The sequence below is a fragment of the Rutidosis leptorrhynchoides genome, chromosome 3 (genome assembly GCF_046630445.1).
Source record: "Rutidosis leptorrhynchoides isolate AG116_Rl617_1_P2 chromosome 3, CSIRO_AGI_Rlap_v1, whole genome shotgun sequence".
Taxonomy (NCBI): Eukaryota; Viridiplantae; Streptophyta; class Magnoliopsida; order Asterales; family Asteraceae; genus Rutidosis; species Rutidosis leptorrhynchoides.
In genome coordinates this window covers 199,201,996-199,220,398 of record NC_092335.1, presented here as the reverse complement: position 1 = coordinate 199,220,398, position 18,403 = coordinate 199,201,996, and the positions used below count along the sequence as shown (strand labels likewise).

Below are 18,403 nucleotides of genomic sequence, written 5' to 3'. Positions count from 1 at the left end.
AAATTACGCCCTTTTAGCAAAGTGGTGGTGGAGATTTCTTACAAACGAAAATGCTTTTTGGGTTCGTGTCATCAAAAGTATCTATGGTCATAGTGGTGGGTTGGGTTGTGTTGCTCCCTTATCCGATAATAAATTGAAAAAACTTTCGGGTCGAACGTGGGCTAATATCATTTCCCTTGATCAAACCCTAACCAAGGTAGGGTTTAATTTGTCTAACGCGTTTGTTAAAGATGTAGGAAAAGGCTTGGATACTAGTTTTTGGAGCGACATTTGGTTGGGTGACTCACCTCTCAAAGTCATGTTCCCAAGACTTTACCGACTTGAGCTTAACAAAGATGCCGTTGTTGCTGATCGAATCTCCTTTGAGAATGCTGCTGCGGTTTTTTCATGGTCCTGGTCTACTCAACCTAGGTGGAGAACAAATGATGAGCTTGTTATTTTAACAGATTCCATCAAACAGCATAAGTTCTCGTGTAATACTTTCTCTTCGTGGTCATGGCTGCATTGTAATAACGGGATATTCACCACTGAATCTCTCTTGCACGTTCTAAACACCCCCCCTGCTGGCTCCATCATTGCTTCTCCCCCACTGTGATAAACCCTTTCGTCCCGAAAAAAGTCTCTATCTTTATGTGGAGAGCAATGCAAAATAAACTCCCGGTTAGAGTTGAACTAGATAGAAAAGGCATTGATCTTCACTCAACTAGATGCCCGGTGTGTGATGCAGATATTGAAACTCTACATCATACCCTACTTTCGTGTAGCCTTTCCATCGATATATGGGATAAAATTCGAAGATGGTGGAATTATAACAACTTAAATTTCTCGTGTGTTTCGGATCTTTCCAAAAGTGAAAACCCTCATCTTAACACAACCCTTGGAGCATCCATATGGCAAACGGTAGTATGGGTCACGTGCTACTTCATTTGGATAAACCGTAACGATCGGGTGTTCAGCAAAAAATCTCTCAGTTCAGCAAAGATCGTCTCGAATATTCAAAGTAAAAGCTTTGAGTGGATTAGCTCTCGTTGGAAAAAAGGTTCTTTAGACTGGTTAACGTGGATCTCTAACCCCAATCGGTTTGATGCAAATCACACATATGTTGGTATTGGCTAAAGGCAGGTTTTTTATGCCGGACTCTTTCGTGTTAATCCTTGGTCTGAGTCTAAGTGGATTAGGGTCAAATACTTTGTCGCTGTGTTTTTCAGCACTGTATCTTGGTTCCTAATCCAGCTTGTCATATACAAGTTGATTCAACCTAGGTGTATACGTTAGATGAAGGCTTTTTCCTGCCAATTTTTATCCAATACTTGTGTACATCTCCATGTTTTTGTATCTTCTCGCGTTCATTTTTTGTATAGTTTTAGTCCTCTTTCGTGTGGTTGTAAATTGGGTCTTTGACCCCTCCTCGTTGTATCTCTTTGTTTTTTAATAATATTTGTTGGCTTTTCAAAAAAAAATAAAAAAAAAATAATGTTAATAAAATAAATGTCGATTAGTGTATACGAGTAATTTATTAGGGTAGCGACATGCCGCATGCGCATATAGATAATAAGCCCATAAGGGTATACCTTATAAGTTACGTTATTTGCTAATCAAGGTGAATATATATTAAAAAATTATAGAAGTATTTAATTTAATTTAATTAAGTATATAATGGAATAAATATGTATTAATATTAATATTATATTTATATATCGTTACACGAGGTGAGTATACTTTTCCAAAACATAATTAACGCACCATTTAATGTTACAATTTTCAATTAAATAAGTATAAAGCAATTACATAAATTCATATGACTTTTTTTTTACGGCAAAATTATATTAAAACCCGACCCTCTTGAAAACCCTAGAGATGTCGTAACCACTTACAAAGAATTAACGTTCCAAGAAATCCAAACAAATTACATTTTTTCCTGTATCTAGTCCATTAATAGGGAAAAAAAAATTTGAAAAGCAAATCAATCTTACAAAAAAATACAAATGGAATCAAAAAGTTCGAATTTCTTCACTCGAATTTTATTTTTAACTTATCCAATGAACTCTAGCTTTCATAGATCGTAAGAACTGTAAATTTGTAGCTGATATATTTTATAAAAGTTTTTTTTTCATATTACGGGAGTTGATATCGGTCAAAAAGTCACATTTTTACCCCCGATATTGAGCCCTAAATCAATAAAGTTTCAAACTTTGTCGGCAAAATAATCGTTTTTTCGGTTAATTTTGTAGATTAAGTAATTACAAAAGGCGACACAAAAAGAATCAAGCCAAACGGAGCTAAAACGAAGATTCTAGAGCGAAAACGGTGAAAGACAAGTTACGACCCAGAAAAATAGCAACCCAGGGCAGGCCATACGGCTTTCCATCCGGCTTGCCATACGGCCTGCCACTATGGGAAACGGCCTGCCAGCATCCGGGCACCAAAAACGGCTTGCCCTGGCATACGGCCATGGCATACGGCCTGCCACACGGCCTGCTATACGGCCTGCCAGCCGTATGCCAGGAAACGTGTTGCCTATTTAAGGAGCTTTTCGCATTCATTTTTACACACACTCAATTTGTACTTCAATTTAGATTTTCAAGCTTTTTAGTTAATTTTTAGTAGTAGCTAGTTTAGCTTTTATTTTCCGGAGGATATCCCAGCGAGTGCCTGCGATCTCAGACAGATTTCTTCGGCCTTTTCAGGGTTTTTTTCGAAACGCTTATCTTATTAATTAAACATGTGTTGTTATCATTTATGTTTAATAATGCATTCTGATATTACCATGTTAGCTTAATTAATCTGTATGTTGCCATGATAGAAGTTTTGGTTAGCGTAGTTATGTTAAATTAGTACGGTTACAATCTTCATACTGAACTTGTGATTTCGATAGATTTGTATGCTAGCATCTTAAGGATTGACCAACATAGGTTGTGATCAGGACTTGTCCACCCTGAACTCGGTATGGCCGGAGTTCCCGAGAGGCATCTAATGCGCTTTTAAAACACGGAACTTAGAAATTGAGACATGAATGACCTAGTATGCTTATTGACTGTTCCAAAGAGACCTCTTAGGAGTTGTTAAGATCTAGTTAGTACCTTAACCGTGTGACCCAAACCTATTGCATGTTCTTGTCTGATTGTTGCCCTAGGATTAAGTCATATCAACTGTTTAGGTATCTACTAGGTTTCTATCTGCTTTACTTTCAGTATGTCAATTGTAATGCTGTATAATGCTTAGATCAATATGATCTCATTAGTATGATGAAATGGTTGTTAGTTTACATTAAGGTTTTGTCAACTTAACCCGACGGACTCCTTCCGTTTGTGATCAGTGTTCACTCAACACGGCACGTTGTTATTCAGTTACCCGAACTGATAACGAGGGTTAGGATTTGAACCCAACTCACTAATAAACCTAGTGCTTTACAAAGGATAACCTCCAAGGTATAGTTACCCTTCAATTATACAACCAAGTGACATACTTTTCACTACTCAACGAGAACTCTGAGAGTCTAGAGATAAGTAGGTCTGTGTAATTGGCTCATCCAACCAGATCTACACCATTCTAATCTTAGCTTTAACATAAACATAATTACCTTTCTCTAGCCCAAACTGATATCTTGGTCAACATTTCCCTGATCTGCATACTCCGAATATCCTTCCACCTCCTTTACTTTTTCGCAATTAGGATTATTAGCTTAAAACCAACTACGTAGTACTATCTTTTATTTAGGTAATTTAACCAAATACAATTATTCATTTGATCTTCAATTCGTTAAACCATTCAAAAGCACGACCCTAGGTTAACTTACACCTTGTACCTTAGAAAGTTAAAAGTAAATTTAGGCCCCGCAAAATATAAATAATAAACCAATGTTCTCCCTCTAGATAGCTGATTCTGACGTCTTGCGGCCTAACGACACCGCATAAATAAAACCATCCGTTTCGATCATATCAGGAGTCATACACATTTTCTTTAACTCACTAATGACGGTTACACTAAAAGAAAAGTAGTCATATGTGATGATCTTTTAATGACGCCTTATTATTTGGTCACTAATAATGTTATTTGTTATTATCTTTGAAAATGACCAAACAAATTGTCACTACAGTGACCAATTTTAGTATTCTGATCTCTAATCATGTTTTGTGACGAATCTATGGTGACGAGAAGTGACTAACGTATTTTGTTCACTAACTTGATTTAATGACCAATTTAGTGTTGTTAGTGATCAATAGTCTTCGTTACTAAGGCTCATTTTTTTTGTAGTGTTAGGTTTGTTTTTAATTTTATCAATTTTATTAAAGTCGAAGAACTTATTATTATTAACCATGAAATTACAAGGTGTCCACCTTACATGATAACAAAGAGAAAAACGTAAGAAACTAAAAAATGAGATATTTCTATTCTATACAAAAGGGTTGCAAGATCCGACACCAACAGGCGGCCAAAACAAAAACGTACTTGAAAAGTCCCAAGCCGGGGAAGGTAACTAGCCACAGTGTTATGATTCAGCGACAAAGCAACCCGAATCCATTTAGTCTTCATAATGGCCAACCCATTCGCTGAATCGAGCGCAACATCTATAAACTATATAAGAATGCCTATCGTGTGTATAAACATGGATTCAGCCTAAAAAATAACAAACATTCAAAGCTCTATCAAGAGCAACCCTTTTGCCGAATTAATCAATCAAGGGAATAAAATGAAAAACGAACTGAATGATCAACCAATTCCTATTCGGTTTGCAGGATCTACATCAAACGATGGTGGATTAGATAACCAATGATTCACACGAGGCTTAATGTTTTTACTCTATTAGTAATCCATTCAAAACTCCTTAGTTAATTTTCATTTAGGACTAATGCACTTGTTAACTTGTTTTTAGTAAAAGTGCCCACATTCCTATTCTTCCAAATCAAGTAACCGGATATCCAAGTCACCCCTTACCAATTTATTTTGTCGTTGTAGCTCGATAAATTGTGTCCAGTTGCCGTAAATATACCTGATAGATCATTGTTATGAGGGTTGATCAATTCCACCAGTTGTAAACATGAACCCTAAAATCGGAAGCTAACTTGCAATATAGTAATGCATGTTTAACGCTTTCAAGCCATCATCGCAATTTTGACATCTTATTGTACCCGGGTCCAACCCTCTCTTATCTAATTCGACCCGAGTAGGGAGTATTTTTCTTCTCGCTCTCCATACGAACAATTTGAATTTTAAGGGAACCGACAAGAACTCACCGAAGTTCGGGATACTTTTCACGTGCCGAACTTGAAGAAATGATTGGACGACGAAGATCTGGTGATCCCTCTCGATGAGATACGCATTAACAAGTCCGTTGAACGCACATAGAGGACCCGCGTTCACGTGGGAGCGTGAAAACTAAATGAAACAAAATTATTCTCATCTATTCTCTGATGCAACGGCAACAGAAAGGCACTAGCTAAAATTTCGGGACGAAATTTTCTATATCGGGTAGGTAATGTAACAACCTTACATTTTTCGTTAGGTATTTAACGACTGTTGCTTAAATACTATAACTTGCTATGTTATGAACCCTTTCATGAACATTTCGAAGCATAGTATTTTAATATGTGTTACATATTCATGACTACATGCTTTGGTTTAGAAGTATGCGAGATTTTAGGAAAACACCTTGGTTAGTGAAAAATCGGGAAACGACATTTGTGACTTTGGAACTTTCGACAATTAATTGGATGAATTGTTTACATGCATTTATAGATTTCCTCATTTGCTAGAATTTTTATGTCTATAGTTTTATAACTTATATTATATTAAAAACCATGAATCGTTTAATCATCAAAACGTTTTCGAGCAAACGTACAACGTTCCGTGTCTTTTTATGAAAAAGTAAAGTTTGGCCCTCCAAGCCCTTAGGCCGATCGTCCATGGAGATGGGAGGGCGGAATATGTAACTTTTCATATATTTTTTATTTTATTTTTGGAAAGGCAAAAAATTTTATTAATAAGGAAAGAAAGTACAGAGAGGCATGAGGGAATGCCTTCAGCAATTAAACAAACGAGAAAAGGAAAAATGACTCCTAATAACACATACAAAGAAGGAAAACAAAAGAAAATTAGACGATATTATCCATGATCATTGCACAAACTTGGGCCGAGCACCCATTGGGACCATATCAGAGAGCGCTTTTTCGAGTGTTTGGAGATCCATTCGAAGGCTTTGATTTGAATTTCATTGAGCATCACCGGACCATTGCTTTTTTTCTTTCTAAAAATCGTTTGATTTCTATTTTTCCAGAGCATGTATCCGGTAGTCCATTCGATCATCTACCACATCTTGGAGACCACATTCGGCCTGGAGGAATTAGAGGTGCCCAAGAACACGGTATCAGAGGTTGTAGAGGACAAGGAACCTGAATTCCACCAACAAAAACACGCAACCAAATATCAATAGCAAACGAACATTTGAAGAGAATACGGTCTGTTGTCTCGACATTGTCATCACAAATAGGGCAACGTACATAATTTAAATCCACACCTCGTTTATCTAACTCGACAAGTAGCGGTAGTCTTTGCATCTTTGCTCGCAAACAAAAATACTGAGTTTTTGCGGTATCAGATTATTTTTCATGGTTTCCTTTGCAGACGGTATTGTCGGTAATATCTTGTTGTTGATTAACGAAGTGAGATCCGAGGATTTAAAACATCCAGAAGTGTTTAGATTCCATTTCCATACGTCACTCGATTTGTCAGTATACTCGAAACCATTTAAAATTGCATTCAACTCATCCAATTCACTGCAGGTTCCACCCTACAGAGGCCTTGACCAGTTCCAGGATACATTCCAGTCGCCGTTGTGTTCATTTTTAATGAGACGATCCATAACTAGCACATCTTCATTGGATTCAAGTCTGAATAATCTGTCAAATCTTTCCGCGAGAGTGTGATTTCCAATCCATAAATCCTTCCAAAATCTTGTGTTGTCTCCTTGGTTGACTGTCTTCACGAATGAATTTGTGAAATAAATATTAATTTCATCAATGCTTGTTCCAGCAGGCCGGATTTCATTCCAAGTGGACTTCCTGTTTCGAGACAAGGCAAGCACGTGAGATCCCAACCCCTCGTCCCACCCATAAAGACTTTGTATTACTTTAACCCAAAAGGCATCTTTTTCATTGTGGAAACGCCACCACCATTTTCCAAGTAAGGATAGATTTTTTGCTTTAAGAGACCCAATGTTCAACCCCCTACCCTCGTACGGTAAAAGTACGCTTTCCCATTTAATCCACGAAATTTTTGAATTATCGCCCGTCCCTCCCCAAAAGAATTTACGTCTCAACCCTTCAGCAACTTGAGGACACTTGAAGGAGCACGAAATAGGGAGAAGGCGTACAATGGAAGGCTACTTAGGACCAATTTAATTAAGGTAAGGCGTCCACTGAAAGACATCGATTTCGTTTTCCAATCCGCTAATCTTGAGTGAAACTTTTCTATCACTTTATCCCAATCACGAATACTCTTCAATTTTGACCAACAGGGACTCCAAGATAAGTAAAAGGGAGTGTGCTTACCCGACAACCTGTGTAGTTTGCCATTTCTCCAACAATTTCCTTTCACACTCCAATACCATAAAGGCAACTTTTTGAGAAGTTAACCTTTAATCCCGAGAAGATTTCGAAGCATTTGAGAAGTTTGAAAAGGTAACCGTCATTTCTTTTATTCCATTCTCTGAAAAAATAGTATCACCGGCATATTGAAGGTGCGAGATTGTGATTCTATCTACCACGATTTCAAGCCCCTTGAATAGTCTTGCCTTCATTGCATGTTTCATGAGAAAATTAAGACCTTCAACCGCCATTATGAAGAGGTAAGGTGATGGTGGGTCCCCTTGACGAACTCCTCTTGGTAATGTGAACTCCTTTGTCGGAGACCCGTTTACAAGAACCGAGATTGAAGCGGATTTTAAGCATGAGGATATCCATAATCTCCACTTGTCACCAAAACCCATACATTCCAATACATTAAACAAAAAATTCCAATTAAGGCTATCTAATGCCTTTTTCGAAATCGACTTTAAAAATAAGACCTTTTTCTTTTGAGCTTTCAATTCGTCTACTACCTCATTAGCTACTAGAATACCATCGAGAATATATCTTCCTTTGATAAAAGCACTTTGCTTGGTACCAATGATCTTATGTATTACCTTTTGAAGGCGATTTGTGAGCATTTTTGCGATGATACTATAGTAACTTCCGATGAAACTAATGGGGCGATAATCACCTAGATTCAATGGGTCTTTCTTTTTTGGAATCAAATTGAAGAACGAAGCATTGCAACCATTTGAAATACATTCGTTACTCCAAAACCAATCGTTAGCTCTTTTTGGATCATCTTTTATCATCCAATAAAATTTCTTGAAAAAGCTCATGTTGAAGCCATCTGGGCCAGGGGCCTTGGAAGGATCGAATTCTATGATGGTGATCCATATTTTCGACTCGAGAAAAGGTGCCTCAAGCATTGTGACATCCTCTGAGGTAATCTTATTGAAAGGCAGCGATTTGATGGTACTATAATCCGGTGAAACATGGGAGGGATCTTCAAAAATCTTTCTGAAATGATCATGGACTTCATCTTTAAATTTACCTGGATTTTCTTCCCAAATGTTGTCTATATATAACCCCCTGATGTTGGATCTGTTATTATTTCTACGGATCATGGAATGAAAGAACGAGGTATTAGCATCACCTTCCGCAGCCCATTTTAATATAGAATTTTGTCTAAGCATGACCTATTTGTCCTTTTCTTCTTGGGTCCATTTGACTCTAGCATCTACCCAATCGACTCTATCAGTTTCAGATAGCAAACCCATGTCAGATTTTGCTTCATATTCAGTAGCCTTGCACTTCCAGGTCTCAATTTCCATATCGATAGCACCGTACTTGAGTTTGCTCCATTCTCTTAATGCTTCTTTGATATTATTCATCTTATTTCTAAACACATAATCGGGTCTTGACCCAACTACTTCCTTATTCCATGCCATAACAATAATAGGTTCGACATCAATTAATTCAAGCCATACATCAAATATTTTGAAAGGTTTAGGGCCAAAATCAACATTTTTTGTTACGTAGGATTAAAGGACAATGGCCAGACTTCTTTCTATCCAAACTGATAACCGAGACATCACCCCAAGTGTCAAGGAAGCTTTCCGAGACGAGGAAGCGATCAAGTTTACTAAACTTTTTTCCCTTCATCACTTATTCTAGTGAAGCGCTTGCCGATCAATGGGATCTCAACAAGATGATTGTTTTCAACAAAGTTATTGAATAGGTTCGCCCTTCGTTCAATAAAGACACAATTTTGGCGCTCATCATCGATTTAACCTCATTAATTTCACCACCTATTACCCATTCAACACCCGAGAAATTCATAAGACATTCGAGAATATCCCAAAACCTCTTTTCCGCATCCTTATGCGGGCCATAGACATTAACGATGATCGACTATTTTGATTTTCCTATCCATGTACCCTTGATAGCTAAGAAGTATTGTCTTTACACAGCTTCATCTACAACAAAAACCGAGGGGTCCCATATCAGCAACATCCCACCTTTTTTTTTCCCTATTTTTGGTTTTTGCACATATTGGATATTTGAGACCCCCAAATTAACTCAACCCATTTGTCGCTTACTTCGTTGCATTTAGTTTCCTGGATTGCCACAATATCAGGAAGTTCACTTAACCGCATCTTTCTAAACCACCCGATCTTACTTTCCTCATTGACCTCACCTCCGAAACCATGAATGTTAATTGACATTATCTTCATAAAAAAACTTGATTATACGAAAGCGAAGGAGGGCATTATGGGTCATTGGGGTTTGTCCTCCCAACATAGGCCAAGTCTTTTGCCATATTCATTCAGACCAACACTAGCAGAGGAGTCGAGGAAGGTAGTTTTCTATTTAACTCCCTTTGTAGCTAACGAAGTACATGAATATTTTCTAGCTTTGGGCGCTTATCTGGATAACCTTTTAAAATGCAGGAATCTTAAAGAAGTTTTCCAGGTGTTCACTGTACTCTTTACTTGGGATTTATGCTGCTTATCTTTCGAAGCAGTACATCCCTTCAACTATGTCGGGATAATTTTGTGTCGCCCAATTGCCTACTGATGCAGTTTTTAACATGTTTTTACGAAGGGTTTTTAGAAGTATTAGGGAAAGTGGGAGAATTATGATTTACATCTGGAGCATTACATGGGCTGCGATTTGGTTTAGCGTGCGAAGTGGGATTGGGCTGAGTGGAATTAAAGTGTGGGCTTAGCATGGGGTAAGGAGAGTTGATTGGGATTAGGATTGGGGTTGGACAAGATGAAGGGATGGGTTGGAAAAAACGATGTGGGTTGTGTGGTACTTCAGGTTCGGGGCTAGCAAAAAGGTTTTTAATCTTGATTGGGCTCACAGAGAGTTGGTGAAGTTTGATTTATTGCCAGGTTTAAGATAAGGGGATGGACTATTGGTTGTTGTGGGCAGGGGTGCGTGGAGGTTTGCTGTATATGCGTTATTGGGCTTGGGTTAAGGTCATTGGAATGAAATGGATCATTTTTTGGGACAGAAGCATGCACTCTTTATGGACATTGGTGGTAAGGTGATTGGGTTTTTAGAATTTCAATTGTTGGGCCGTAGCTGGAAGGTACATATTTTATTGGGCTTGGGGAAAAAAATATTTGTTGGGGGAGAATGTGGGTTAACATGGAATTATGCTTAATGACTATACTAGCCTTAACCCATAACAATAAGTGTTTTAATGATGTCATATGCACATAGCTAAAAGTAATGGTAGACATCTTGACATAAATCATCAAGTACACTAATCCAAACTTGATCTAGCAAAAGACCAAAAACCAAAGAAAGCTTAAAATGAAAAACAGGGAACACGGCTGAATCACGGTTGACCGCAGGTCAGACCGTGGAGACATGAACCAAGATTTGTGAAACAGGGATGCACGGTCGACTCCACGGCTGACCGTGGATCGACTGCAGAAACCCACTATCTGGATTTTGATCACTAAAAATGTTTGACCACTTCCGGGCATCTATAATTTATGAAACATGTTCAAACATGCTCAGGATAGTTGCCTTCGTCTTTCCTGAAGGACTTTTGGTCACTAGAACGCTAATCTTGATTAATCACGCCTAATGACACCTTAATGATGATTAAGCCTAGATTAAGGATAACACATAAGTGTTACAAGAAAACATGTACATCTAAAATGTATCTAGACATTCTTAGGATGGTTACCAAGTACCAACCAAGAATTTCTCTTTCCTTGTACATGTGTTGGATATTAATGTATGCTTATACATTAATCTTGCAAATACCACTTTGCAAGTAAAACTTACTTGTCTTAGTTTAATGCTATGATATGCTCAATTCTAAGATTATTTTAATAATCTCTTGCTAGTTATTACATGAATTTTGCTTTACTACTTGTTATTAGTACATGTGTGTTGCTTGACTATTTGACTAAGTGCTAAATGATGAGTAGTAAGCTAATAATATGAATATGTATCAAACTTGTCTTGCTATTTGTTACAAGTTGGAACTAGTATTTGGACTACTTCAACATATGCATGTGTTACTTGGATAATTTGTAAAATGTCATAATCTAGTAAACTTAAATTATAATGAAATATTAACACACATATCTTTTCATAAGTCCAAAATTAAGTTTATGAATGAGTTTAAACTTGATTAACTTGATGTCTTGCAACATGCTTAATTGTTACTACATGCTTAATTTGTCAAGACATCATTGATACACTTAATTAATTACAAACAAGTTCAAATTTTAATACTAGCATGCTTTGTGATTAAAGTGGGTTTGTGTCATCAATGACATGTTGACCAACCAATAGAGATTTAGCAAATGTGTTAATGACAAATAAAGGATGTAAGTAACTAGAAGGGGAGGGGGGTGAATAGTTACTTACAATATTTTAAAAAATTTCTTTACTTTTTCTTGAACTTGAACTTAATTGTAAGTGATTTGAAATGTTTGTTCTCAAACAATATGTATACAAAATATGCAAGTGTATATGTAATCAAAAAGATAAGGGAAGAGAGAACAAACACAACGATTTATAGTGGTTCGGGAAGATGTTAACTAATCTTCCTTAATCCACTTCCCAATTCTACGAATTGAGATTTTTCTTCACTACGATACTCCAAACTCGATGGAGTGTCCGGATACAACACTAGTACTTCGATAAGCCACACCTTATTAACCCATACGTCCCTTTGAAGACTTCACAATCACCTAAAACTCTTACTACAAGATCCTAATGCACTATCCTAGTGAAATACACAACTACCTTCTAGATCCCTTTAAGAATATAGTTTACAAGTAAACTTACAACTTAAGCTTACAAGTACTCTTGCTACAATCACTCTAAAAGATTACAATGAATTACAAGAATGATATCAGTAAGTATAAGAAAATATGAGTGCAAGAGGTGAGTCTTCAAATGCTCCAAGCCTTGACTTTTATAAAAAGAGAAATCTGCCTGGAAGCTGTACGGCTCACTGCACGGTCGACCGTGGTTCGACCGTGTACCTCTGACATCTGATTCTTATGGCCATTTTTGTACTTTGAAAATTGTCATTTTCCTTTGTTGAATGGCTGTAACTAAAAGCCAATTGATTCTAAAATCATCCCCATTACCCCTTTTGTTTTGGACATAAGTGTGGAAGTTGACATGTCCATAAAAGAAGAAAGTCTTCAAGCCTTGACCATTTGTCATTGATTACTTAATAGGGTAATTGTAGAATTTTGTCTCTTGACAAAACATTATCTTTCAAAACTTCATCAACTTATCTTAATTGCTTGTCATTTTGCTAATGGAAGCATTTTGTCCTTTGGAATCTTGTTGCATCTCAAATGAACTAGTTTGAAACTTCTTGGAGCTTACTTGGAGATTATTACATTAATAACTAACTAGTTCATACTTGTACATACATAAAAATGATACATAGAAGTTATGGGAGAGCAACTCTTTTGTTGGGACTTTTAATGACCATCATTAGTATGTATTTGAATGACATTTTATAACAAGTAAAAATAAAACACTTATGAGTTTGACCTTAATTGAGCTTAAGATGTCATTAGGGGTGGTTAGTTGAAATTAACATCTTTTGGTTTAAAACTCTTTTGAGATCAAAAAGGGCAACTATTATAAGTATGTTTAAAAAGGTTTTGTAAATTATAGATGTCTCAAAGTGGTCTAACTTAAAGTGGATGATTTTGGTAACAGCGAAAACTTAGGTCGAACTACGGTCGACCGTGTACTTGACCGCATAACATAAATTTGAAAAAGATTGCAGCCGTTGGTACAGGGCATCCACGGTAAGACCTACAATCGACCGTGGTGCAGCCGCATAGTAAATTTACCAAGTTTAATTATTTATACATTGGTCTTTTGCTAGAGATAGTGTAGGCTTATGAACTCATGTCGTCTTGCATATGATTAAGCACTTATCTATTTTGTGTGATCATCAAAACAAATTGATTAACTTTTGAATATTATGATTGGAATCTTAACCAACATTCTCCCCCTTTTTGATGATGACAAACATATGAGTAAGTGTTTTAACTATGTAAGCCGATATAAGTGTTAACATCACTTACCATACACTTTCTCCTCCTTTTGTCGAAGCAAAAAGGTTAGCTCCCCCTGGAACTAAGCGCGCCCTAGAGTAATGCTCCTCCTTAAATCGTACAAGCTTATCAATTGTTCATGTTTATCGATAGTGTGGCTCCCCCTCGAACCAATGTTAATCATAAAGAAGTAACAAACATAATAAGCATAATAAGAGTATGACAATAATTAGTACATAACAAGTTTTAATCCTAGGATAAGTGTTGAATCTACCCTCCCTTAAAGTTGAATCTTAACCAACATGAATTATTTAATGATAAATGCCGTTGGTGCTAAACGCATCGGAGATAGTTGAGCCTTCATTGTCGAAAGAGATAATGATGACCGGATGAGCTTCCCAATAGGTAAGAGGAATTGTTGACACGGGTTGAGGAATTTGAGAAGGGTTAATGGCATCAACAAATCAGAAAAGTCAATTAAGATGGTTTGAGTACCGAAGAGGGGGATTTCCTAGTTCTCAAAGATAACCCATTCGTTGAGTCGTGAGATAAGCGAGGTTTATGGGTTCATAAGCAAGAAGTGACCACATGATAACAACTTCAGTTCCTGAAGTGTGAGTGGCGGTAAGATCCCTATAATAGACATTGTTGCGAATGACGTTTAAAAGGAGCTGAAAATCATGGCGTATTTCGTCATCTTGAATGCGAAGTCGTTGGTTGAGGTTTCGTTGCACTCCGGGAATAGTAATGAGATCTAAAATAGGTTGTAACGGAAATGTGGGATTAAGTGATCTTAGATCGGTAGATGGAGTATAGAAAGAACGCCCATTTGAGGGAATAGCCATAACGGTTGCGAATTATTCAAGAGACCAAGTGTAGGGTGTGTTGAAAAGTCGAAATGCAACTTGGTCGGGATTTGAAATGTCAAGATGAGCATAAAATTCTCTAATCAATGTTGGATAAATGACTTCATCAAACTCAAAAAATGAGAAGCAATTGTTTTGAGTGAAAAGTTGAGTTAGTTCGGGAAATTCTTTATGATGAACAACACGCTCTTCATGAAATGTTCTAGTTTCCATGTGTTGCCTATTGTTTGTAATACGTTGTTTTCTTGTGTTGGTCATTTCCTAGAAAAGCCACATTTTTAGCAACATATTCAAGTTTATTATAATTTTGAACAACTATATGCTAAATGTATGTAGATTAGTCCTTGTCTAGACTCATTTTGAAAACAAAATTTTGAAAGTAAATTGTGCCATTTTTTTTTTTTTGAAAATTTAGATAAGTTTCATCATTTTGCTTTATGTTTACCAAGTATAGACAAAAGTCATGAGATTGACAAGTATCATAATAGCTTGTTCAAACATATGTGTGTGCATGAGTGGTTTCAAAAGATTTTTAAAATATATGTGAGATTTATGCAAGAAAACTCTTTCATGGCACATTTTGTAAGCAATTTTTCCATAACAATATTTTACTCACATAATTAAAGGAGTTCATGCTAGAAAACAAGTGTTCCTATTAGTTTGGAAAGACTCTTACATAATTAAACAAGTATAGGCAAAAGAAAAATGAGTTTTGGATTCTTACCTTGAAGAAAATTGAAAGAGTTTGGACCACTTTTGAAGAGTACTTGAAAATAGGACAAAAGAAAATCTAGAGATCCAGTGGTTGGGGTTTAAAGAAGAGATGTGGTTGGTGGAAAAATTGTTTGGATATTAAAGAGAGTACATAAAAGACAAAGAAAATCGTCAGACGTCAGGCGGCTGCCAACAAGGTCGACTGTCGTGTAGTGACCCGAACTTTTCCATGTTTATATATATTAATTGAGATTGATATTTACATGATTAAATGTTTCCAACATGTTAAGCAATCAAAATTGTTAAGACTTGATTAATTGAAATATGTTTCATATAGACAATTGACCACCCAAGTTGACCGGTGATTCACGAACGTTAAAACTTGTAAAAACTATATGATGACATATATATGGATATATATATAGTTAACATGATACTATGATAAGTAAACATATCATTAAGTATATTAACAATGAACTACATATGTAAAAAAAGACTACTAACTTAATGATTTTTAAACGAGACATATATGTAACGATTATCGTTGTAAAGACATTTAATGTATATATATCATATTAAGAGATATTCGTACATGATAATATCATGATAATATAATAATTTAAAATCTCATTTGATATTATAAACATTGGGTTAACAACATTTAACAAGATCGTTAACCTAAAGGTTTCAAAACAACACTTACATGTAACGACTAACAATGACTTAACGACTCAGTTAAAATGTATATACATGTAGTGTTTTAATATGTATTTATACACTTTTGAAAGACTTCAATACACTTATCAAAATACTTCTACTTAACAAAAATGCTTACAATTACATCCTCGTTCAGTTTCATCAACAATTCTACTCGTATGCAACCGTATTCGTACTCGTACAATACACAGCTCTTAGATGTATGTACTATTGGTATATACACTCCAATGATCAGCTCTTAGCAGCCCATGTGAGTCACCTAACACATGTGGGAACCATCATTTGGTAACTAGCATGAAATATCTCATAAAATTACAAAAATATGAGTAATCATTCATGACTTATTTACATGAAAACAAAATTACATATCCTTTATATCTAATCCATACACCAACGACCAAAAACACCTACAAACACTTTCATTCTTCAATTTTCTTCATCTAATTGATCTCTCTCAAGTTCTATCTTCAAGTTCTAAGTGTTCTTCATAAATTCTACAAGTTCTAGTTACATAAAATCAAGAATACTTTCAAGTTTGCTAGCTCACTTCCAATCTTGTAAGGTGATCATCCAATCTTAAGAAATCTTTGTTTCTTACAGTAGGTTATCATTCTTATACAAGGTAATAATCATATTCAAACTTTGGTTCAATTTCTATAACTATAACAATCTTATTTCAAGTGATGATCTTACTTGAACTTGTTTTCGTGTCATGATTCTGCTTCAAGAACTTCGAGCCATCCAAGGATCCGTTGAAGCTAGATCCATTTTTCTCTTTTCCAGTAGGTTTATCCAAGGAACTTAAGGTAGTAATGATGTTCATAACATCATTCGATTCATACATATAAAGCTATCTTATTCGAAGGTTTAAACTTGTAATCACTAGAACATAGTTTAGTTAATTCTAAACTTGTTCGCAAACAAAAGTTAATCCTTCTAACTTGAATTTTAAAATCAACTAAACACATGTTCTATATCTATATGATATGCTAACTTAATGATTTAAAACCTGGAAACACGAAAAACACCGTAAAACCGGATTTACGCCGTCGTAGTAACACCGCAGGCTGTTTTGGGTTAGTTAATTAAAAACTATGATAAACTTTGATTTAAAAGTTGTTATTCTGAGAAAATGATTTTTACTATGAACATGAAACTATATCCAAAAATTATGGTTAAACTCAAAGTGGAAGTGTGTTTTCTAAAATGGTCATCTAGACGTCGTTCTTTCGACTGAAATGACTACCTTTACAAAAACGACTTGTAACTTATTTTTCCGACTATAAACCTATACTTTTTCTGTTTAGATTCATAAAATAGAGTTCAATATGAAACCATAGCAATTTGATTCACTCAAAACGGATTTAAAATGAAGAAGTTATGGGTAAAACAAGATTGGATAATTTTTCTCATTTTAGCTACGTGAAAATTGGTAACAAATCTATTCCAACCATAACTTAATCAACTTGTATTGTATATTATGTAATCTTGAGATACCATAGACACGTATACAATGTTTCGACCTATCATGTCGACACATCTATATATATTTCGGAACAACCATAGACACTCTATATGTGAATGTTGGAGTTAGCTATACAGGGTTGAGGTTGATTCCAAAATATATATAGTTTGAGTTGTGATCAATACTGAGATACGTATACACTGGGTCGTAGATTGATTCAAGATAATATTTATCGATTTATTTCTGTACATCCAACTGTGGACAACTAGTTGTAGGTTACTAACGAGGACAGCTGACTTAATAAACTTAAAACATCAAAATATATTAAAAGTGTTGTAAATATATTTTGAACATACTTTGATATATATGTATATATTGTTATAGGTTCGTGAATCGACCAGTGGCCAAGTCTTACTTCCCGGCGAAGTAAAAATCTGTGAAAGTGAGTTATAGTCCCACTTTTAAAATCTAATATTTTTGGGATGAGAATACATGCAGGTTTTATAAATGATTTACAAAATAGACACAAGTACGTGAAACTACATTCTACGGTTGAATTATCGAAATCGAATATGCCCCTTTTTATTAAGTCTGGTAATCTAAGAATTAGGGAATAGACACCCTAATTGACGCGAATCCTAAAGATAGATCTATTGGGCCTAACAAACCCCATCCAAAGTACCGGATGCTTTAGTACTTCGAAATTTATATCATATCCGAAGGGTGTCCCGGAATGATGGGGATATTCTTATATATATGCATCTTGTTAATGTCGGTTACCAGGTGTTCACCATATGAATGATTTTTATCTCTATGTATGGGATGTGTATTGAAATATGAAATCTTGTGGTCTATTGTTACGATTTGATATATACAGGTTAAACCTATAACTCACCAACATTTTTGTTGACGTTTAAAGCATGTTTATTCTCAGGTGAATACTAAGAGCTTCCGCTGTTGCATACTAAAATAAGGATAAGATTTGGAGTCCATGTTTGTATGATATTGTGT

The 18,403-nt window shown here is 35.7% G+C and overlaps 2 protein-coding genes across 2 annotated transcripts; one reads left to right on the top strand and one right to left on the bottom strand.

Annotated features, from left to right (window-relative positions):
* The first annotated feature begins 642 nt into the window (after window positions 1-642).
* Window positions 643-1,116, top strand: LOC139900747 (uncharacterized). The gene has a single exon (XM_071883505.1). The coding sequence runs from the start codon at window positions 643-645 to the stop codon at window positions 1,114-1,116; it is 474 nt and encodes a 157-aa protein (XP_071739606.1).
* A 5,671-nt stretch (window positions 1,117-6,787) lies between these two features.
* Window positions 6,788-7,571, bottom strand: LOC139900746 (uncharacterized). The gene is made up of 2 exons (XM_071883504.1): window positions 7,548-7,571; window positions 6,788-7,378 (listed from the first exon to the last, which is right to left on the bottom strand). The coding sequence occupies exons 1-2, from the start codon at window positions 7,569-7,571 to the stop codon at window positions 6,788-6,790; spliced, it is 615 nt and encodes a 204-aa protein (XP_071739605.1).
* Between the last annotated feature and the right edge of the window lie 10,832 nt (window positions 7,572-18,403).